Here is a 25100-nt window from a genome sequence, read left to right as displayed (position 1 = left end):
CAAATCGAAGATTCTGAAAACTCCAATTCTGTTGTAACTGCAGATGAAAAAAAACAAGTAAATAAAAAAAGAATGACCTAACAGTCTATTTTCAGCATGCCTACTAAGACTTTGTACCCTATAAACCTAAACATAGATGATTCTAGTTTTGACTGTTTCTTTTTGTTTTTTTAAACATCTGATGCAGTGGTGGCATGGTGGAACAGTGGTTAGAGCTGTCACCTCTAAGTGAGAAGGTTGTACGCCCACCTCCTGGCCTGGAGCCTTTCTGTGTGGAGTTCACATGTTCTCCATGTGCATGCTGAGTACTCTGAGTACTCTGGTTTCCTCCCACACACCAAAAACATGCATGTTAAGCTCATTGGTAACTCTAAATTGTTCCTAGATGTGAGTGAGAGTATGAATGGTTGTTTGTCTCCATGTGTCCCTGTGATGGACTTTGCGACCTGTCCAGGGTGTTCCCTGTCTTTCGCACAGTGAATGCTGGAGCGACCCGAAAAGGAGAAGCACGTAAAAGAAAATAGATGGATCTGTTGTTACACTGTTGTAGATACCCAGGTCTTTTTTTTCCAAAGCATCCATCCCAGACTTGTTGTGTACTATGTAAGCCTATTTCCCTCCCCAGCAAGATTGATGAAGTTCACACAAACCAGAAATATACCTGTGAAGGAAGGAGTCCTGTTTTCTGCAAGGAAGGCGAATGATAAGTTTCCTGCTCTTCTTGGGTTCCTTAATGGTGCACATCCTGAAATCATCTCCCTCCACCGATTCAGAGCTTTTTTCCTGTTTGGGAGCAATATCTGCACTGAGTTCACAAACCAGAAGACTCTTTTATTGGGAATGGAATTTGGATTTCGACAGTACAGGACTGAAATGATCGTGAAACGGAGTAACCACAGATCAAAAACACATTAGTGTTCTGCCTCAAATGACACTACATTTAGAGGCCTGACTCATCCCAAGCCCAGCTCCATGCCAGTGTCTCAGCCCGAGCCCAACCAAGCTCCTGTCACTAAGGTGTAACGCCTCCTCAGTCTGTCTTTGACGGGGCCCAAGAGGGCTCACTTCTACCAAGTCAGGCTCTTGTCTCCATGTCAGCAGAGGTCCTGCCTGCTGCTGTGGGGTCAAGGAAAACTCCCAGCCAGGACCAACCTCTGGAACACCTGACCTGACACCTCTCAACCTGCTTCAGTTGTTGAGGGGGTCAAGCTAGAGCTGCTTTCTTCTGCTTAAACTCAAGCCTTTACTGTAGCAAACAACAACAAACTATGAGATTTATATATATATTATATCCATCGATCCATTTTCTTTACCTGGTTCTCCATTCCTCTTTTTATATATTAATAGATAGACTAGTAGCAACAGGTGATGCAATGTGAGGTAGCCTGATTTAACCCTATCAGTTAGAAGGCAGGTTCTTCTTTACTCTCCACTTTGTTTGAGGAACTGTCACCAACACAATGAGTTGGTCTTTTTAGTTTTTAATGTTTTCCTCATCTTTGGTAAGTGCATTATAAACGGTTCTTGACGTTTTCAGAGGATTTTCATTCACAGGTTTGATCCTCCACAACGCTGCAGCGTACGGCCATCTCCATAGCAACAGCTGGTCCCTTCTTCTCCACTGACTCCTTTCTTGGATGATGTGAAAAGCATCACTTTCAGTGAACATGTGAAAATGAAAATTATAGTCATCTGTAGCTGCTGCTGAGAAGCTTAATCTGTGTTTTTGGCAAAATGCTGAAAATGGAAAATATTTTTACATTTAGAGGGGAAAAATGTAAAAGCTTTTCATTCATTCTTCATTAAGGAAAAATTTTTATTAGTCTTATGTGAAAAGTCCTAACAATTGATCCTAAACAGTACATGCTGACAGTTTGATGTGTATTTTGGACACAAATGAAGGATATTTTCTATGCTTTTATTTACATCAAGTCGTGACTTCAGGGAGCCTAAACCAACTCTTTGGAGGTGAAGACTCAGTGCTTCTATTTAAAGGGTATCAACTACCTTTAGTCTCAGTGATTAGATTCACTTCAGTCAAATTTCAAGTTTTATGTAGTGTACACACACTGCACCATCTCAGAAGTACTCCATTTCTGTACTTTCAGGGCAGTTGAGCTGACCTCATCTGGACTTTGACAACAGGTCACAGATCAGCTTCCTGCCAGAGAAGAATATGAAAACTGCTGAAATGTGTTTAACACAGTCTGTGTATTTCTACTAACAAACCTACAGAAATGAACTTACTGAGTGAACTGGAGTTTTGCTTCTAAATACTAAAACCTGTCACTCTTCTTTTGTACATGTTTTTGCATCTGTGGTGACACAAAAAATCAGACATTTTCGAGTTTTGCATTACTTAACCTTGTGTGTCAGTGTTATATTTCTGTTGTGAGGAGCCTACGATATCCTACTTTGTATGGAGTGGTTAATCATTGGTGCAATAATACATTAGAATTATTAAATCCGTATTTAACAGACAGCTCCTATTTTGCAGGATGAAAAATTGTGGCTACAATTTCAGCTACATTGCGCTTTTAAGATGTCCTGCATAAAATGAAACCCTAAAGATCATTGCAAACTCTTGTTTTCCAGCTGAAAATCCTCAAAAAGATTTATAAATGTAGGACTGAGGTATTTTAGACAAGCTGAAAAATAAAACTGTTTTTCCAGTCATTTTATGATTTTTTTTAAGCCAAAAAAATAATTCCAGACAGAGCCAATCCTCACTTTTAATTCCCCCTTACCAAGAAAGGCATGTCACCATAGCGATGTCCATAACAGATCAATTTATTGTTAACAATCACTGTTTTGGTATAGCGTACTTTAGTGAATTGAGTAAAGAAAACACAGATTAAAAGGTCTAGCTAACAATAGCAAGAGGAAGAAATAAATAGAAAATAATCAGAATAAGCTCTAATAATTCCATGTTCATATGAATACATAACATCTACAGTATAAGTTAATAAATTGAAGCTACTGTATAAATACATCACCAGCATGCACAATATTGTATTATGGAGAATATTGGAGCAGTTATCATCTTACACTGAAGAGACAGGAGAGAAGGCAAGTGCATTTCTTGACTGAGAAGAAACTGAAAACAAAAGTAAAGTCACACACCTCAGAAATCTGCTCGTACAGCGTCCGCTTCAACAATTCAAGTGCTCTGTTCACAAACTATACTCGCTCAGGTTTGACTTTTCAGAGATCCTTCTGATTGGTTTAATGTTAGAGCATTAGCATTTTGAAAGTCTTCCTTAATATTAATTTGCTATCTGGAATCCAATTGTTCCCCACAAACATACGAAGCCAATAGAAGATGTTACAGTAAAGACAATATCGACAATAAGAATTAGGTGTTCAAAAACAGTTAATTTATTTAAGAAAGCACATCAGCACATGAGGGGGACAAGCTGCACTAAGTTTACTGTATGAGTTTGCATTTTTAATTACAGTATGACCGACTGGGGGACACACACCTGACACAAAGCAAACAAAAACTCATTTTTTTATTCATGTTATCGTCAACCACAGACATAACCTGCTCTTCACTCAGCGACCATGGGTGCGGTGCAACTAAAGATGTCTGTACGTTTGAAGTTACGCGGTGACACCCCTACAAAGCCTGCCATCAGCTCTGATTCACTCTCATTCTGTCTGTCTCCCTCTTACTAAGCAAGGCCATGACATTCAAGGTTAATTTTCTTGCCGCTCAAGCATCGAAACTGAATTTTTAAGTGCTCCTCCTCTCCCTGAATACATTTAGACAGCTTTGCTTCATTTACCCGATGGGACCAGTCTTTGCCTGTTGTGAAAGCACCATATTCCTAATATTCAAACTGCGATGAACGACAGACTTCTTACTTCTAAAGTCGTATTTTGGCAAATGCTGCAGAGGCCGTTTCATTCGAGTGTTATTTTGTGTTTTAGTCATAGCTTATTCCTCAAACTAAACATGTCTTCTCGTCTACCTTTTTTTTTTCACTTTTAATTTGTGGAAAAATAAAGAACAGCAACCGCATCGGTACCATCGGCTAAAACTGGCCGCCGATGTTCCACCGCCCCCACCCAACCCTCCCGTTGTTTTTTTATTTTTTAAATTAAGAACTTTTTAAACAATTATTATTTTTGTCATCATTTGTGAGCGCGCGTTGTGTTGTTTTGGCAAAATGAGGTTTCCGACTCTTTAGTTGTTGCCCTCGCCTCCCTCATCGTCCTGCTGGTCACTCGTCCACAGCGTCAAGTTGTCTCGTAGCAGCTGCATGATGAGAGTGGAGTCTTTGTAGGAGTCCTCGTTGAGGGTGTCCAGCTCAGCGATGGCGTCGTCGAAGGCGGTCTTTGCCAGGTGGCACGCCTGCTCGGGGGCGTTCTGGATCTCATAGTAGAAGACGGAGTAGTTGAGAGCCAGGCCCAGGCGGATGGGGTGGGTGGGCTGCATGTGCTCCTTGCTGATCTCGTGGGCCTCGCTGTACGACTTCTCAGAGGACTCCACCACGGAAGCTCTCTTCTCCCCCGTGGCCACCTCAGCCAGGTAACGGTAGTAGTCGCCCTTCATCTTCAGGTAGAACACCTTGCTCTCGTGCTGCGTGTCGTTGCAGTTCTTGATCAGGAAGTTGTCGAGGAGGTTGAGCACATCCTGGCAGACAGCCTCCAGCTCCTTTTCTATCTTTTCCCGATATGCTCGCACCATCTCGATCTTCTTCTCATTGCCGTCGGCCGACGTCTTCTGCTCAATGCTGGAGATTACCCGCCAGGATGAGCGCCTCGCCCCAACCACATTCTTGTAGGCCACGGAGAGGAGGTTCCTCTCCTCATTGGAGAGTGCTTCATTCAGCTCTGTGACCTGAAAAAGATTTAAAAAAAAAAAAAACGAAATGCAGCCATTAAACTTTTCTGTCTTATGTAGAAAATTGTCTTTGGAATATCTAACAACTGACAGTTTCAGCTCAGTTATCAGAAATGTTAAAGTTCAAGACAGAACAATTAGGATCCTTTGGACAGATGAGCTCAAAGTACAGATGTTTGGCTACATGCACAGTGCCATGTTCGGTGAAAACAAAACAGCATATCAGGCCAAATACCTCATACCAACTGTTAAGCATGGTGGTGGAGGGGTGATCATTTGAGCTTGTTTTGCAGCCACAGAACCTGGGCAACTGGCAGTCATTGAATCAACCATGAACCAAAGACAGCAGTAAATCTACAAGAGAAGGATTGAAAAAGAATGGAATCAACATGTTGCAATGATCCAACCTCTGTTGTGTGTTTTTGTTCACCAATTAGACTTTAATCCTTTTAGAACAGTGGTGTCTGATCCTGGTCGTGTAGGGCCACTTTCCTAAGTTTTAGTCGTTTCCCTGCTCTTCAGCATGTCCTCGAGTTCTGCAGAAGCCTGTTAATCATTAAGTCATTCAAATCAAGTGTGTCAAAGCAGAGAAATGCCTAAAACATGTAGGATATTGGCCCTCCAGGGCCAGGATTGGACACCACTGTTTAAGAATCTGGTAAGGACCAAATCACTTCTTATGCTCTGATATGGAAAACCTTTGACCTGGAAGAAGGTGGGCTTTCTTTTTCAGACGACTGGGAATCTGCTTGTCAAGATAGCGCAATCAAAACTCTGGAGAACATAAGTAAATCAATCACAGACAGAACAATTGCAGCTGTAGTCAAACTCAACTACACCCAAGACAACAGTCCCTGCATTTAGAGAAGCCCGCCCCACCTCGGGCGCACAGACACAATCCTCTGAGGTGACCTCTGATTGGCTGGCTGCAGCTCTAAAGGCTGGTTTTGTTCCGACAGGCTTGTGTTCGGCTGGGGACTTAATCCTTTTTACCCCACTAGGACAATGCAGCAAGAGCTTCACTACAGGCCTTTTTGGAGTATAAAGCTTGTTGTTACCAACTTTTTTTAAAGCACAAAATTCAGTTCCACACATGTAGCGAAGCAGGGGGCTCCAGCTGGTCACATGTAATGGCTCTTCACAAATACCTTTACTGTACAGTAAACTGGTGACCACAAGAGTGTACAAAAACCAGAGCATTTTTCTTTAGTTCTTTGTGTAAAACTAAAAAAAAAACTTTAGTCATATTTTTGACTATCAAGAACTATTTTATTAGCTGTAGCAGGAGCATAAACTAAGGCGTTCCCCTTTCTGGTAGTTACAAAACTTGAACAGACTGCGTTGAAAGTACTAAGAGCCAACAAACATGCTTAGTTATCTATGGAGTTCATAACCATGAAAAACATTTGCCAATTAGCACTAAATACAAGTATAGGTGTACAATTTAGATACATTAATATTTTGTCCAGTGTTTTGGTAAAAACTGGACAAGTTCACTTAGAAAATCAAACATTTGGGCAATAAAAAAAAATCATAACTCTTAAGGGAAACATGTTTTATCACTATATCATAACAGTGGAAAATATTCCCAACCAAAAAGTAGAAGTTAGAAATAAGGAATCCTAATGTCTGTAGGTAATTTGATGTGGTTTTATTGACTTAAAAGATGTCGCATCAGATACATGAATCGCCTCACCGGCTTGATTAATAATTTGAAAATCACTGAATCTGGACGTAATGATCTTTGGGATTCATGAATTGTTGTACTATTAGGAGAATGTATAAACTAAGATACTATCAATACTCAAAAGGCACACCAAAACAGGTCATTTTTGCTCCAGTTCTTACATCAGTCTGTATTGATGCAAAAAAAATGAGTAACAGTCTTTTGAATATGTTCTGAACAAACATAAACCCCAACTGTAATTCTGCACTTTGTGATTCATAAAGTGGCCGTCATTCTAGCTTATGCTTAAATTGTAAAAGGGAGGGAGTGGAGGGCAAAGAGCAAGCTATGATGCAATCTGCAGTTTCCATAGCGACCGCAAAATCTGCTTTGTTTGTGAGGGCCTCTCTATCTCTGTTGGAGATACTGGCTGAAAAGCTGTTCATAGTGACAACATGGCTGATGATGTGGAAGGTGATGAAAACAGCAAAACCAACAGCAACACTTTCCTCTTAATCTTTGCTTTGTAGCAAACAGGACCTGAAGATAATTTCAGTCTGCTCAGTTTTTAAGGGATTTACATTTGGATCTTCAATCTGCATTTCTCTTTAATGTCAGATCTAATAATTGCCCCCCCAAAAAAAGAGAGATCAACAGCAGTTCAGCTATAATCATTCATTATATAGGCCTAACTTTAACAGCAATTGACAAATAAACGAATACTTAACTTTGTAGAGACATTAGTAGACCTAAAAAAAAGTGGCCTTCAGATTTTAAGACTGCTGCCAAAAGCTTGATTTTTTTTGTGTGTGTGTGTGACTAAAAGTGGCATTTACTTTGGTTTAGAAATGTTTTTTTTCCTTCAAGAATGAATCCAATGACTTTTTGATCCACCCATCCCCACCCAGGAAACTTTGAGATGCCATAAAATGTTTATCTCTTGTAACTGTACGGTCAAACTTGATTTAGTTTATGGAATACAGTCACAAGACCAATGAGTGTGCTCACACTTTGGGCTAAATTCTGGTTCTTAAAAGGTGGTATTCCCAAGTAAGGTGTTGAGGCTGAAACCTCTGCATTTAGAACAGCTTCATACAATTGTTATTATAGATACTAAGAAGGTGAGGATTAACAAATTTGTACAGATTGATGGATGAACACGAACATAATGCAACTGCTTTGGTAGAGCAGCTGTGTACCGATGCAATTTTGGGATTAAATCTAGGTACATCTGTCTATTACATTCTTGTACCAATAAAATTAATCCCTTAACTGCATCTGTACACAGCTGCTCTTGAATCAAATATGCATAAGCAGGTTTTTTCTACATATGTCAATTTTAAAAACATCAGAAAAGTTGAAAAAGTGTAGTTCCATTTGTGTCAAAAGAATGGATCCTTTGGATTGTTTTACTGAGCAGCTTTTCTTCTGGTGCAATTCTGCTGCCTAACAGAACAGTTTTCTCATCAGCAATGCTTACTGTTCAGGAGGAAAAACTGCAGCGGCATCAATACAAACAGCAACAAAACGGAAGAGGTGCTTCACCCAGATCATACTGAGCAGTTAATATTTCAGGAAAATCTTACTGTATGTTTTATTGTTTATAATACAGAAAAATACTTTATTGATCAAGTAGCAAGGAGATATTCATAGTTATATGACAAACCCTAGTTTTGTTATAACTACCACATCTAACAGCCTTATTAAAGTAAACTGTGACAAAATATTTAATAATTTCAAAGCATTGTTTTGGTAATGATATGAAATCACTGAAATGGAAAAATCTCTTCTACATTGGTCAACAGCTTTCAAACTGTGTTGATTCATTTCCAACAAATGCTTGCTTTCAATACACTGTAGAGAACAGTACAGGAATCCCCTTTAAAACTCTGGGCCACTTGTAGATCTTTTGCAGCACAGTGATGTTACAGCTGAACACTAGGAAAAAAAAATCAAGTGTCACAGTTTTAGGCTAACATTGAGCAAAATCCTGGGTTTGCAACACCTGACCTGAAAACAGACGAGGTTTTGGCAAAGAAAGGTACAAGACAGAGTTTGTAACTCAAGTTGGCTAGGAGCTTTGACATCATCCTTCAACTTTTAATTTCTGTCCATCAATTTTCTAAACCAGCTGTTACAGGTCAGGACTAGCTTGTGTCCATCTCTAGTAGTTATTGGGTGAGAGGCGGGGTACACCCTGGGTAGGTCACCAGTCCATCACAGGGCCACACTGAAGGGAACAACCACGCAAGCTCACATCTAAACCAACTCTAAATCTCCAATGAACATAACATGAATGTTTCTGGACAGTGGGAGGAAACTGAACAGCCTGGAGTAAACCTATGAATGCACAGGGTAAACTTGTAAACTCACACAGAAAGGACCCAGCTGGGCCTGGAAGCCAGGACTTGATGCTGACAGGCATCAGTGATGAACAACTACACCACCATGCAGCCTATTTAATCTAAAAGAAGTTAAGGTTCTACCACACAGTAGCTTTTAACAAAAAGGGCAACAAACAAATTTTGTTTACTCTGCAGAGAACAGTAAAGTACTCCAACTACACTGCTTAGTTTGTCCCTGCTTTCTCAACTGAACAACATTTGTGTTACATTCAGTTGATCACATGTAGTCTGCATGATCAGTGTCTCATCAATCCAAAGGTTTACGCAACTTCCGGTGGACTGATAAAAAGTACTAACTATTCATAAATACTTGACCAAAGCTGCTTCAGAAATGATCAAACCATTCCTTTAAAAATCTCTTAACAATTTGCTTTAATAAACCTTTACACAACCTTCTACCAGTCTCATATTGTCTGGAATTTGCACACCTTTCATGCTGGTTATCCCACTTCCTGTTCACTAAAGGCACCCTGAGTTTAAATTGTTTTTTTCTTTGTTTTTATTTAATATACAGAAACCATCACTATGCTCAGCCTACTTCAACTTAAATCAACATTTGAGGCTTAGCATGAGTGTTAACAGAGCTGTAGATGTTTACACTTGTTAAACTAAGGACGGTTTCTTTTCAGGATGTTGTAAAAACTTTTTTTTACAACTCTCATAAATGAACTGACCTCTGTACTGGAAGCATCAAGACAAGCGAACAATAAAAATGGCACCCAACCCATTGTGTAACAATCCTGTTTAGGATAAAGCCCCATCCACCCTGTGAGTTGTTCCTTAAGCACTACCTCAGCCCATTAAACTGCAATTGGAGTAAATGGCTATTTGACCTACAGCGAATGCAACCAGCAAGAGTAGGTCAGTGCCGGCAAAACAGAGGTCAGAAAAACAAAGTCTAAATAACTGATCTGGACAAACATGGCTGCCTTTGTTTCAGAAGGCTGAGGGACAAGCAGAAAGCTCTGACGGAAGCTATGGTGCAAGGGGGGGGGGACAATAGAGCTCTGTCTACTCATAAAGCTCATCAATAGTGCCTGCTCTGTCGTGACTCATCCTTGCACAAGGCAGTCAAACTTCCAAACATCTCCATGGTAATACAAACACAGCTAGGCAGGACAATTGATAACCTCCTTAATGACAAATCTTAATGACGGTTAATATCTGCACATCCTGTAGAGCCTAAAGCACCCTCCCCTCATATTTCCATTTAATACAGTCACATAATGAAGGCTTGCCACAGTCCCACAGCTCCCCTTTCTCTCCGTTCCATGCTGTTGCTCATTTGCTCCTGCATCCTTGTCTTTCCTAACCTGATGTGACAACCCCCACCCCCCTTTCCAACCAGCAGAGCACAAAGGCGCCATGGACGACCTGACGTCACTAGCGGCGTGAAAAGGGTTAGCCAAATCAGCCACAAAGAGCTCGGTGGTAAGAAAAGGGTTCTCTAGCTCTTTGTTGCTATGATACCACATGCAACAGTAGTTTTCCTTAAGATTACAATTAATGTTCATGCCTAACTGTAAAACACATAAAGGGTTGTTGAATAAAAAGAACAAAGACCTAATGATGCTACTGAGGTAATATTAAAAAAAAAGGTCATATTTTCTGTTGTGAGCTGGGAAAATCTCTGTTAATGTAAGCTACAGTACAGGAAGTATACAGCACAACCAAAAATAAAAGTAAGAGTAACTTCCTGTGATGTTCTAAACATCTCATGTCATCGAGAGGAATGATGATTAATTTGCCGTATAAATTTGTATTAGGAGGATATAACTTACATCAAACTAGTAGAATTACGGGTGTCTGCATTTTCACTACAGAAGCTTGTAGTTTTAAATGCTATTTTCTCTAAGTAAGATCATTAGATGCTGTAAAATGAACATTATGATGGTGTATGGCAGAGGGTGAGTGTTTTTTGTAGTACTTTTGTGACTCACCGAGTCTTAACTAGTTTGAAGCCAACCTGAAACTTCTACAGATGACACAGGCTGTCTTATAATTGGACCAAGATTTATGATTATGTCCTTTCTTGGTGAGACATAAAAGTCTGACATGTTTTATGACTTACCAAGAGATTAAAAAAAAGACAGAAAATGCTGAGTAATACACAGTAGAAAGAAATCGTGTGGTTTTCATTGATACCGTGGGGATTTTGGAAAAACGTATATGTATTTTTAAACAACACTGACAATTAGAGATGAATCAACTGTTTTCTAGGCCACTTATTTCAGATATCTGACCTGATTTGAACAACTCTGATTTATCTCTAGATAAATAAATGATGGCATACTATTTTTTTCTGTTTAAATATTTTTAGCTGAGTTGCAAATTTGATTGCATTAATAAAAGATTATTTCCCGCCACCTAAAGCACCAAGATACTGAGCTTTTTCTCTGGTACTACCATTTTTCAAATAATAGCTTTCATAGAAAGATGCATTTTCATAAATAAAAACAAACAGAAAACAATTAAATCTTTTTATAATCCATATCACATTTCCATAACCTTACATTTTTGTTCGTTTTTTATATACCCACCTCAAAACATAAAACCGCATCATGTCACAGGACATTTCTTTTTCTTATAAAACCTCAATTTAATAAAATGCAACAATTTTCAACATAGGATTTGTGGGGAAAGATTACTTTTAGATGCATTAGATCAGTAAATCTATTTTATTTTATTTGGAACTACATAAATGCATGACAAGTTACACCTTGATAATCATAATTACATATTAAAATATGTCAATTTAAACATGTCTGCTGTTTAAATGGTATCTGATTGTGTACACCCAGTTAGAATAGGAAATTCACATACACTGTTAAAGATTTATTTGAATTCCTTTTCCAAAGAGGAATGATTACACAACACACTACTTGAATCATTTTTAAAAACAAGAATTTGAACTCATTGTGATGGTTTTCTAATCCACACAAGGTCAAATTTAGAAATACAACCTCAAATATATACATACTTTCACCTAAATCTTTTAATAGAAACCATTTGTTTGGCAGCACACAGTGACCAATACTTCCAACAATGGAAAGGTTCAAGGAATTCAGTGACAATATAAAATAGAGAACTGTAATTTTACACAAGTTTAATCTATAATCACTTTGTCAAGGTCTGGAAGAAGAACCAAACTGTCACCCTCAGATGAAAGGAAATTGTTTAGGATGTTCAGGAACAACAAGAACTAATCTAAAAAGTGACACATTCAAGTTCGACTGGAATTTGCAGCTGACTACATGGACAAGCCAAATGCCTCCTGAAGAAAGGTTTTATGGTCAGATCAAACAAACACTGAGCCAGTGACAAAATATCTTTTTGGAGGAGTCAATGTGGTTTTCAAACCTAAGTAGCAACTGTCAAGCATGATGGTGGTAGCATCATGCTGTGGTACTGGTTCATTAAACAAAGAGGATGGAATATCAAAGAAGGACTACCTCCAAATTCTCCAGCTTCACCTCAAACCAACAGCTAGATGAAACTTGGACACATGTGAGTCTTCCAACAGGACGATGACCCAAACACGTCAGAACTGATTTCTGAATCAACAAATCAGATGTGTATTAAGTTTCTGGAATGGCTTTCCTTTAGCCTCAACCACAGCCCTTTTGAATATTTGTGAGCTATGCTTCAAAGATTAATTTAAATGATCTCTACCAATTTTGTCAAGGAGAGTGGCCAAAAGTGCAGCCAAAAATATGTCAAAGCTTGTTAATGGATATGACAAAATGTGTGTTTAAGATGTAACTTGCTAAGAGACATTTAACCAAATAAAAGTGGGAGTGTATGTATAGTAAATATTTGAATCTGTATTTTCATATTTGAGCCTATGTGGATTAAAGAAAATCCACAATACCTTCAAACTTGGGCAACCAATTCTTGTTTTAAAAAAACATTAAAGTTGTATCTTGTGTAGTCACTTCAGCATGATATAAAAAAGTGGTTCAAATAAATCATTAAAAGCCATAATTTACTATGACATTCATCTCCATGATGAGTGTATGTAAACCTCTGACTGCAACTTGTGCTTTGCATGCTTACTACAATACCAAATTTTGGTTTTAAACAAAAATCCTGCACAAACTGTTAACACTCCTAGTGTGTGTTGGGGATGACTGTCAGCTACTACAACACCAGGTTTAACTCAATATCTGTAAAACTGAGTTATAGCCATTTTTGTGTTTTGATAGTTGTGGCAGCCATTTTGAATTGAACTGACTGCAAAAGATAATTAGTTGTAAATGTACATACAGTGGTTACTTTGAGATATTTTGCTAACACAGACAAACACACATACACACAGGCAATTACATATTTGTCCGCCTTTCAAGCTGGCAGGTGATAATGATAGTAACTGTTGTTGATGAGAGATATGTCAGTAATTAACGTGATATTAAAGAAATATAGTCATATAACTTTAGGCTTTCTTCACACAAAAGGAAAACCTACACAACCTTTAAGAATGTGGTTGATTGAAGTGACTTCAGCATATAAATTAATAATACTTTTGTGAGCCACAATCTGACCCAATTTAAAAATAAAAATTGTAAAAATCATTAAATCTGTGCTTTTAAGTCATTTGGCTTCTGTCACACTAGTCGTCCACCCCTTTATGCTTTTCCAACCTACAAGATCTGTGAGAACATGGCTGGATCATACCAAATTTAGAAAACCTCTTTTAGTGTGAGGGCTATGCTTTTAGTTCTCAAACATGTTTTTTCCATTTTCCAAGTCCCAGAGATGCTCTCCAGTGCCCTCACTATGCTCTGTATGACTGGAAGGACTCTCGAACTGTGGCAGCTACAAGTATCACGTCTGTGATGGGTTGTTTCCATGACCTTGTCATATTCACAGCCGTAGTCCAGCGTGGTCAGTCTTGCTTCAAATTTTCAACGACCAAGGACTCTGATACACTGCGACCATGATGACAAAACACCATGACCTTGCCATGAAAATTCTGTGCATGCTCAAAACCAATTTAAACCTATCACTGTGTTCTTAATAAGCTTGAAAACCTCGCCAAGATCCAGCAAAGACCATCCCATGTTGTGGCTGATTGTTTTTTAGCATCGTAGCAGGGGTGTTATCAAGTGTGAAAGGAGCCTTAGTAATGTGAAAATGGTTTGCTCAGCTGCCTTTCTGTGTTATGTTCACAATAAAATGACTAATCTTGCAGCATCATAACGAAAAGTGTGCAGTAAAATGGGAACCATAATTGTCTCCAACTCTAGCATTTTGCATTATGGCTCTGTGCAAGAGGGCACCAGAGGAAGGAAATTACAGCAGTATCTGCTTCATCTCAAAACTGAGCAGGTGGATTTGTTCAGGTGGTGAAAGCAATCAATCTGAAGGAGAACCATCAAATCTGAAATATTAACAGAGGAAGCACTGCTGCTGTCATTCAGTGATGTAAAAACAAGTATTGTATGAGAAACTGTAGGCTTTTATAAACACATGAGTTTCTGAATTACAGTCCAAAGTGATTAGATCATTAGCAACTCTGTAAGCATTTTTTAATTTATCTGAATCATAATACTGAGCAGCATAAACTTGTTTGATTTCACATTAGACAATTTATATGATAAATACAGAAGAAGCAGTGCAATACATCTGCTAATACGCCCCCCCCCCCCAAAAAAAAAATAAAAAATAAAAATTCGACAGATAGATGTCTGGAGCTCATTAAGTATGATGGAAGAAATTGCTATCTGGGTCATACACTTCCTTAGACACAGCTCTCAAACAGGGTGGGTGTGTGGATGATAATTCAAACTAATGGAGTCAGCACATTGTGCCAGTATTCAAACACTGCTGGTTAAATCTTGATATCAATCTGGCAATTTTCAGATTTACACAAACTAATCAAAGATGAACGAAAAAGAAAGACAGAGATAGAAAAATGACGTTTTTTTTTTACAGTTCATTGTGTGGTTACTGCACATTGGTTAGCTACATGTCTCTCTGTGGTTCAACAGCCTTTTGTGCAGAGCTGTATCTGCAGTCTGCAATCTGTACAACAGTAAATGTGTCTTCATGTGAATGCACACATTCAATTAAACACAACACATGTGGGCTTGCATTCCATTTTGCTGCTTACAAAAATTAAAAGAACAGATTAGTGAAGGAGGGCTAAAAAAAAACGTAATAACCGAAGGAAAAAAGGTAGAAGTCAATATAATTTCAAACAATGCAGAATGTAAGAAATGGCTTAAAATAATTTAACTACATTTTAACTCAGACACATTGTATTTATAGGTTCAAACAAACCCAAAAAAGTGTAAAATGTTAACATTTTATAGTATTTAAGGCCCCCTTCACACTGGATGACAACTCTTGTACAGACCTTAGGAAGGTCTTCAGCTGCATATTAAGAATGCAATGGAAAATGTCAGAGTGTGATAGAGCCACAAGGTATCTGAGCATGCACAAACCTTCTGCAGCGAGGTTGTGCTGATTTATCATTGTGGTAGCAGCAGTAGCTGGGTGGAGTGTGGTGGCAGCGGCTCCATGAAGGGTGGGGGTTGTAATCTATTTTTAGATGCATTGCATCAGTGGACACAGAAGATTCTGAATCAATTTTCAAATACCAAAAAAATGGATTTTGTTCAAATTAATCTGTGCTGCCACTTTAAGAGAGTTTGGGGAATAGTTCCTGCGACACGTTGTTTGTCCTAGTACAGTTGCCGTAGCACTTAAGTTACAGTGAAGCACAACTTTCATCTTTTCTTCGTTGAACCTCAAAGAACACATCTCTGTAAGCAATACTTGAATTGATCATAATGCAACTGCCTTATGTCATGACTGAGATGTCTCATTTGTGTATAAATTTCAGTGACAAACAATGCTAATTGCATTAGCTTTTCAATGGGATTTTCAATGTAAGGTTAACATTTATGCTAAATGTTGGTCAGCATAAAATGGTTTTTGTCACGTTATTGTGCCTCCTTATTAGACATGAGTTTATATAAATCAGTGTTTATTTAAAATAAAATAGGACATAGACAATTTTACTTGTAATTTTGTATTTCCATTTCTGTATTTCAGTTTCAGTGTTTTGGACAAACTTTTTAAGCTCCCTAGCTGCTTCCTGCCTATGTTTATTCACAAACCTGTTAATTGAGGATAATTATCACATCACAACCCTTTGAATTGTAATCAAATTGAATTGTTAGGTGCCTAAAGATTCCCACCCCTTGTGTCCATAGGGCCTGCACACACCAGCATCACTCAGTGGTAGAGAATTTGAAGCAGGACTGACCATACAACCATTTACTACCCCATTATGTCATCAACATTGTGCTAATGTAGCATAATCTTTCAGCGCATACCTGTCTCCTGATGCAGTCCAACAGAATTGTACCAGGACAAGTACTAAGAGAGTAGCAGCGTCACGGTCATCTTCGCACTGAAGGTTTTTAGAAATTTGCCAACATGCAGCCATGTTCTAATAGGTTCTGGAGCGTGTAGCAGGGCCGTCCAGTGTAAAGGAGATATAAGGGTTGATGTAATAATGTGAACGGTTATTCTAAAAATAAACCGGCGTGTTGTTCTTGCAGAAAACAATCCTCTGTAGCTATAAATGTAATTTTGACATACACTGTTCTGACAAGCTTTAAAGAGTCATTACTACATCAAAAGGCTGCTGTTCCGTGCCTGTGTGGACATGATGATGTAATACCTTCATTAGATATGCACCGCATAGTACTGAGAGCTTTGTGTTTAAATATACACCATTTACTGTCAAAATGTAATCAGCAATGAACGGCTATGCTTGAACTGAAGTGGAGCAGAGAATATTGTCATATTTGCAACATTACTGGAACAAAGAGTCGCACCAGGAGTACCAGTTAGCCGTGTCACATGAACCTGGACCCATAAGAACCCATGTCACTGAGTGTAATTTCAGATGTGTGACTGTCAGCACTTATTGTATTCGATCACCTATATGTGACAGGAATGAATGTGTCAGTCATGCATGGCGCCTGTAATTGGACTGATGCTGTGGCATCATTTTAATACACTGCAAGTGATGTGTTGAGATGCTGAAGTGTTAAAACTTGAGCTCAGAAACATTTTCTGTAAATTTATTTTGGGGCAAGTAGCACTTAAAAGGGATATTTCGGACAATGTGAAGTGGTGTTCTGTGTAAAAGGTGTAACAATAATATCTCACCTGTTGTAGGTAGCTCTTTGAACAACCACAGTTTGGAGAAATAGAGTTTATTCTGACAGCTAAAACCTAGCCCAGTATGACAATGTACCACTATAAAAGTTTTAAATATTGCTGTAATTTTAAGACAGCAAAATTTGAATTGGAAGTGGGTCCGCTCCGACAAATTATTAGTACTATGTCAATATGATCCAATAATTTAAAAGCAACTTTACAATTTCATAGTGGATAATCTAAAAGCTATTATTAAAACCTTTAAAGTCTGACAGTTTTGCTTTACATAGTTATAGTGTGTGATTGCTGTTTTTCACAATTGGAAAAAAAAGCATAGAATTATAGGTAAAGAATCACCTAAAGCAAAACTAAAAGCAGTGTAAAGGTTTTTCAAACAGCGTTCGCATGAACACTATAAAATTGTGGATTGGACCTGTTTAAGAAGAAATCAATCCATTTTGGTCCAAGCTGTGTTTGGACTAGCCGTTAGCTTATCAAACCTGTTAAAATAAACTATTTATCCAAACTGTTCAAACAGTTATCTACACCAAGTAAGATATTAACTAATTATAACTTTTCCACATAATATCACTTCAGGCTGTTTAAACTATCCCTTTACGGGTGGTTTCTGGTCTGTGGTACTTCTTTTAGCTCTATAAACTGTATTTGGATATACAGGGCAGACCTGATGATCACTCTCTGCCTGTATGGGCCCCATGCTTGTTGTATTGATGGACCTACTTTTTGATCTGTGGCTGTACTCTTCCTCCCCATTAATGAAAACAGTGTGTAACCATTTGAGCAGACCGAATAAGTTCCATTTAGTCTTCCTGGAATATAACTGGAATATTAAATTATTGATGCAGTAAAGACAACTGTGCTAAAATCCTTTTCATGCAGTGGTGAAGGCTCAGCACTAACAGACACTTATAGAGTCTCATTTTGGCCTTGTCCTTTCCAAGTCTTGCAGTTCTCCTGAGAATGGGTGTAGCATCCATCGCCCGCTGCCAACCTGGTGATTCGGTTCCTGTTGCCTTGCAGTGGCAAGGGATTCCCCTCGAGCGATGGGCGAGGCAGCGGACACACCCCTGCTGCCCGGGCGCTGCAGAGACGCCGGCTGGGTGAGGGGCAGCTCTGTCTCTCTGACTCGGCATAAACGGGGAGGGGTGGAGCCAGGCCTCGCTGGCATTGCCACTACAGGCCAGTCCTGGAGAGCAGCGTGGACTTAAAACTCACTGACAGCTTTCTGGTGACTCCCGGGAGCCAGAGCCGATGAATTTCTAAAACATCTATAATGAGGGGAGTTCATACAAAACATACCATTAAAGCCACTAGGATGTTTAAATAAAAGTAAAAGAGAGTCATGTAACATCCTTTGAAGTCATGAATAATAAGAAGAGAGAAGCCTGCATCATGGCCATTCTTTAAAAACCACTTAGCTGTGGCGCACAGATTCTGTCCCCTACTGTAAGAATTTACTGTCCACAGTCAGCAGAGGGTGAGATGCAGCCTCTGTGAAGCTGTGATGAAACGCTGCATGTGAAATGGTGCACTAAGGGCGGGCCTGTGCTGCATCCTGGCAGCTGCTGCGACACGCCTCTCTGTGTGTGTGGGAACCTGCTGGAGGAGGAGGCGGAGGACGCAGGGATGCGGTTGGCTCACAGCACCGAGTCGGGCTCCGGGAGAAGAAAGAACTGCGGCATTGGGCTTTTTTTTCTTCTAAAACCAAGATAATCCTAAATAAATACGAAAACTCGTATACGTCAACCGACACCCACGTCTGCGAGCTTTTTGCGCGCTTTCCTTCTGCTGCGCAAAAATCGATCTCGATCAACCTTCAGCCAACATTGGCCTGCCTCTCTATGCGCCAAATGCGCAGCAGCACCACCTCCCCTCCTGCCCAGCATCCAAGCAAAGACGGGGGTTGGGGGTGGGGGTGAGGGGCATATAAAATGGCATTTCTCACTAAATGGATGCTCATTATGTCGCGTAAAACCGGAACACGGCCATCGGCGCATCATCTGGGGGGGTAGCTGCTCCAACACTTTGCGCATCTTTCGACGGGATTTCTTAGATTCTCCTAACCTGCTGTGGACCAAAGGGGAAAATAACCTGATCCAAACAGACACATAGGCTATATTATGCGCTTTTATTCCCTTTCTTTTTTGCTTGGGTTAAACCCCAGCAGCAGCCTGGCCGCATGTGAAGGAGTCTGGAAAGGCACCGCCCCAAGATCAAACAGTCCGCATTCAGACAGCCACAATCCACCGCAGCTCACCGCCAATAAAAATACAAAATATTTATATATATCACTTTAACTGTAAATCACTGCTTTAAACCGAGCCTCGTTACATCAGGCTGCTTTCACTGCTGACACCTCTCACATGAAAAGACACGGGGCTGAAAGTGCGGCAGGCCTTTCAGAACCGTCCGAGTGATGTTAACCAATTTATACCGCCTCAGACGTCCACCAGTCCCTCCGTCGTGTCTTTCTCATAAATTAATCATAAGTTTCATACACCGGTTTTATGTGGCTGACTCGTTTAGGTCAAAATGTGCCCAAACGCGGCTGTCGCTCGTCTGCCGCTCCAAAGAAACCCCTGGCTAGCTTTTTGTCTAATTTCATTTATTTTACACGTTCCTAACACCCGAGGACCGGTGCGCTGTTAATGACAGAAAAGGAGTAAGAAAGGGGGAGAAAGGTCGTTTTTTTTAAGAGAGGGAGAGACAGAGAGGAGGGCTACTTACCGATTTCATGGCAGCAGCCATATCATCGTACCGCTCCGCCTGCTCGGCCAGCCGGGCTTTCTGCACCAGTTGCTCGCGGTCTACCATTTTGTGGGCCGGGTGAGTGTCGCCGTCTGCTGCGCGTTCGGGGCTAAAAGACGGAATATGAAGGCTTTAATGCAGAGTCAACGGTGCCGGGTGCTGTCTCCGCAGCTGCTGCCTGCTGTCTGTGTGAGTGCGAGCCTTGCCTGCCTGCCTGCCTGCCTGCCGACGGGACACCCCTCCCCCTCTACGAGCACTTTCCCCGGTTGTGTCGCCACCCAAAAAGGCGGGTCCTTACAGGGTGATGTAACGAGTCAGGCAGCCCGAGGTGACGGTGCAGGCCTCCACTCAGCCTGAGCCCACAACCAAAGATGCAGATATTTTCATAATAAAGCCACATTTGGACCACTTTGAGGTGGTGTTTTGGGAGAAATGGTTATGAAGAATTATTACCCTGCCTGCTGTAGGTATCTTTTTGAGCAGACTCAGTTTGGAGACACAGAAGTGATGTCAGACATGACTAAGAAGCTAACGGCTAATATAGGCACTTCCGTTTTGCGGAAATTGGGAAGAGTTCTTCCGGTTTCGGCCTTAGTGCCATTAATTTCTATGGAGCTGTTAGCAGTGGTTATTCATAAATTCATCAAAAATACGGTTCAGAAATTGTTTCTTAAGCATTAACCATGAGTTGTACAACATCATTACCTCTGCCAAGGAGGCTGTTTTCGGTAGCGTCTGTCTGTCTGTGCATAAGATTTCTCAAAAAGTTATGAACGGATCTTCACTACATTTCCAGGAAATGCCAAGCATGCTACAAGGGACAAGTGATTCAATTTTGGTTAAAGGTTAAAGGTCAAGGATTGCACTATTTTGTATGGATGGTATGACCTTGGCGCAGGCTCACTGAGTGCTTCTAGTTTTGTTAACGGAAAACTAACTGGCCAACACTTCTTCTAAAAGATTTCTGAGCTGGGAGTTTACTGTCTAAAAATCCTAATCCTGGAGGGCCACTATCCTGCATGTTTTAGTTTTGTCTCTGATGTGACAGGCCTGATTTTGAATTAATGAATGATTAACAGGCTTCTGTAGAACATGAAGCCCTGCTGAAGAGCAGGGAAACAACTAAAACATGGAGGATAGTGGCCTCCAGGACCAGGATTGGACACCACTGATCTAAGAGATTGACGGAGGAGGAAAGGTGAGTTGTTTGTTTTGGTTTGATCATTTACCATTGTCTAATGTCCTAACACCTGAGAAACTTTATTTAGTTTAAATTATTTATTCCTCAAAACAGAGTATTAACACTGATCGTTCCAACTGAACATTACAGTTACAGTTCAGCAAGTTTCAAACTCCGCGTTAAAACAGGACAGCTCCAAACTAATGTTGTAGAATGTGCCACTGGCTCTCTATGCTGCGTAATTTGAAAATACCATCCCTCTTTAATCTTCATGATGAATAACTTGATCACTCTTACTGCTTTTGGTGTACTACTATGATTCTATTTTTTCTGCTGTTATACTGCCTAAAAACAGGAGTATTGCATAAAAAATCATAATGCCTGACGCTCCTCTTTATCACCAAAAACACTCCCCGCAGTGTTTATCTTTATTTATGGTACTAAAAACTTCAGATTTCTGTCACAAAGCTCTGATCTGATGCATGAATTAGTATCACCTTATAGAACAGGACTGAATACTGACAATAAATAAAAATTTTACGCCCAGATTTTCAGTTTTTGTGTAGTGCTTTTATTGCTGAAGCTTCTACACGATGACAGAGTGGTGTAATCAAATGTCTTCAAAGATAATCTCAGGTCATTTTCATTCGTAACCTTTCCATTAACTGATGACTGATATAGGATCTTTATACCGGCTGACCGATGCAATCTGACTACAGAATTTTTCTTCGTAGTTTTTTTGTTTGTCAATGGTAGAGCGCTGACCCAGCAGGGGTATAAAAACTGAAAAGAGCAAATTGGTTGGAGCATCATAAGGTCAATACTTCAGGCTAGACTTTCCTTCTATCTTACAAGGACGGTAGCCTAGGGTCCCAAGGTTTAGGGACCCCACATAGTATGAATGTTTTTAATTAATGAAAATTCAGAAAAACAACTTACTTAATTCAATATTAAAATCGGACAAACCCACAACACTGGGAGGAATTTTAATTTGTTGGGGCCTTTATCTCTATTATTACTGTCAATGGTTCTTACAATACTAATCCTGTGCAAAATAATAGAGAATTTGTCTATAGGATAGACATAAACTCAATTATCCACATCTAAATATAGGAGTGTAAGTTATATAAGTTCTAAATATTTCCAGAATTTTTAAGGAAAAAAAGTACATTATATAAGTTTATGGTATTAGACGTAGACATTTAAAGTGTTTCATTACTTAAAATGAAGTTATGTACTGGTGTGATTAGAATGACTACACTTGATAATTTTATCTTGAGTGTGGTATCACTCTGGGTCAGCATTTTGCCTCTTAAATGCCTGACCAGACTTGGTGAGTCTTTCCTGTTTTCACAGTATGCATGATATATGTTTATTTAACTAAAATAAGGCTATTTCTGTGTGTTTTTGGACTGATGACACAGCAGCATGTACAAGATGTTGTGTGGCTTTGATATGTAAACAGTAGACAGTGATACATGTAACACCTAGCAAGATGGCTGCCACAAACCTTGCATGGTGTTGTCAGTAGCCATTTCAGTGTTTTTCTATTTTAGTCTAGCAAACCCATCGAGATTGATAAAAATGGACAAAGCATCTCTATCTTCTCCTGTTGTTCAGATTTGAAGCCAAAATGTTGGATTTTTTTTTTTTTTTACGTGCTGCCATCTTATATTTTTGGAGCCAGAGTTTGTGAAGTAGGGTCAAGTTCTGGTGAAAAATACCACTGTACAATCTTGTGGTAACAACAACAAGGAAAAAAATTGTTAAACCATTTGACTATTCCTATTAGATAAATGCACGCATAGATCCTCAACATTAATTTTTCACATTTTAAAAAATTTCACAATTAAATGAACACCATTTCTGCATGAATCATGTATTTTATGAATCTTTAAAAAAAGCGTAAAAACAATTTATCTCTACTGATATCCTGAGGGTGTGGAAGCCTCAGAATGTAAACCGCTTATCCAGAGCGATGCCAAAAATCAGTCAGGGCAAAACAATGTTTTAGGCAGAATAGTTGCTAAACGATGACTGTAGGTCAGAGATGATGAAGAAAGGGGATTCTCTAATACTACAATTGTAAATAAAAATGTACTGTAGACGATGTACAGAATACATTCACAACAGTTGTGAGCCAAAAATGGTGGGAAAAAAAATCATGCACTACAACACAAAGCATGCAGCTTCAGCTGTTTCTTAGGGTTCAGGGATGGAAAAGATGAAAAGGATGTGTAAACAAACTGCAGCACATTTCAGCTAAAGCAGCTTCAATCACTGAACTAGGACCAAGGATTCAGCCAGTGAGGTGTGTTGCGTGTTTTACATGGCTAATGTTTGAAAATACCAACCTTTTGATGTGCTGAAAGGAATGTTAACCTTTTAATTCCCCTTATCTTTACATAAATGTTTTCAGGTAGAATTTTTTTTATGGGCATAAAGTTATTTTGCTTTCCAGAAGCGATCGCCACCTGTGATGTTTTGTTTTCAAAAGAACTCCCAGAGTACACTGTTTTATATTTCAGTTTTTATCCTTGTGGTATAGTACTTTAAAGCTACTCATTGCAAAGTATGAATTATATATATTATAATGAATTATGAAAAGGTTATCCTGACCTATATCAAACGGTGTAGTTTGAAAGAGTTCAGTCTGCTAGTTCTCCAGATATACTGAATGCAATTTGGAAATGTAAGTCCACACTCAGGGTAAACGAAACATTTGACTAAAATTTGAGTCTGGTGATTTGGCTTTTTTCTAGGTTTTGTTTTTGTTTTATTTTGATTTTAGTTCTTTGGTTTTTGTTTTGTTTGGTTGTACTTTTCGTTTTTGTCTCATGTTCATGTTCATGTTCATTTTCACTTTCCCCCAGTCATTCACTTCTCTGTCAGACACGCCCATCTTCACCTGTCCCTACTCAGCAATCAGTCCACCTGTTCCCACTCACCTCGTTATCCCCAGTCTTTAAAACCCGGTCATTTCTCTCCATACCTCGCTGGTCCATTGTCTAATGTTTGTCTATTGTTTGATGTTTGTTTGTTGCTGCCTCACTCCAGGTTTTCTGAGTTCCTGTTCCGGTTGTGCTTTTGGATTTGGTTTTTGTTTGTTTGCTGCCTCGTCAGCTTTTGTTTTCGTTTGTTTCTTTGTTTAATAAATTAGTTTTTCTTTAAAGTCTGCAATTTGGGTTCGTCTCCGTCATCCACAATCCTGACAGTCTCTTTATTGACCTACATTAGACTGGCCATAGTCTGTGTATGCAAACAAATATGGCTGAAAAGATTGAAGTTTGACCTTTGTGGATTCACCTCTGTTATTTTCATGTGGCATCTGTTCACAAATTTTGCCTACAAATTTTTAATTTGAGGACAAGTTAACCATAAGTACAAGATAAGCATTGTGCAGAGTTTGTTTCTTACTTTAATCATTTTTTTTTGTTTGATTGGTGTTCACGGCTTGGCAATGAGTACCTTTAAGAGGTAATTTTTAAGCAGCCAGTTCAACAAAGGACAAACAGCCATCATCGTAAACAATTATATGTAAAAATGTAGGGAACACTTCTGGCTCTCAACTGCAAGACGTGTTTGTCATAACGAATGATGGTTTTTGTACCCAGGGTTCATGGTTACTGCGGTGAAAAGATCCACACAAACAAATGTGGTAAAGGATTCAAGAAAACAACACTAATCATACATACTAATCATACACATGAGAGTCCACACAAACTAAGTCCTAAAGAAAACACAGAAGAGTTCACATTCAAGTGAAGCTAAACAGTTCCAGAGTTTTTTGGTTAATGTGTGTGTTGGGAATAACCACAGTGGTTTCTATTTACAGTTTATGTGTGCATAGTTCTTTCCTTGCTTGCAGTTTGATTTTTATGTTACTTATAAAGATATTCTTTTTGTGTTGATGTGAGAAAGACATTCTTGATACCTTAATTTCTGTAGTTGAGGTCATTTTTATGAATGAAACCCATCAGTTATTCACACTTTTCCAAAAAGTAAATCATAATATTAAAGTAAAATCTAAATTAACCTGTAATTCCTCTTTAA

At 39.2% G+C, this 25100-nt stretch overlaps 1 protein-coding gene across 1 annotated transcript; it reads right to left on the bottom strand.

Moving 5' to 3' along the window:
- Nucleotides 1-2714: 2714 nt before the first annotated feature.
- On the bottom strand, nt 2715-20124 carry ywhag1 (3-monooxygenase/tryptophan 5-monooxygenase activation protein, gamma polypeptide 1). The gene is made up of 2 exons (XM_017412688.2): nt 19847-20124; nt 2715-4846 (listed from the first exon to the last, which is right to left on the bottom strand). Exons 1-2 carry the CDS (start codon nt 19931-19933, stop codon nt 4190-4192), a joined length of 744 nt encoding a protein of 247 aa, XP_017268177.1. The 5' UTR covers nt 19934-20124; the 3' UTR covers nt 2715-4189.
- Nucleotides 20125-25100: the final 4976 nt, after the last annotated feature.

The sequence above is a fragment of the Kryptolebias marmoratus genome, linkage group LG13, assembly GCF_001649575.2.
Source record: "Kryptolebias marmoratus isolate JLee-2015 linkage group LG13, ASM164957v2, whole genome shotgun sequence".
In the NCBI taxonomy this organism is placed as follows: Eukaryota; Metazoa; Chordata; class Actinopteri; order Cyprinodontiformes; family Rivulidae; genus Kryptolebias; species Kryptolebias marmoratus.
Note: the sequence above shows the minus strand (reverse complement) of the source record. Positions and strands in the feature narration are given on the sequence as shown.

What these genes read in the sequence shown, in the direction of transcription:
- ywhag1 (XM_017412688.2), bottom strand. Translation starts at nt 19,933, where the DNA reads ATGGTAGACCGCGAGCAACTGGTGCAGAAAGCCCGGCTGGCCGAGCAG. An exon ending in TGGCTGCTGCCATGAAATCG is followed by an intron (nt 4,847 to 19,846) that starts GTAAGTAGCCCT and finishes AATCTTTTTCAG; the next exon opens with GTCACAGAGCTGAATGAAGC.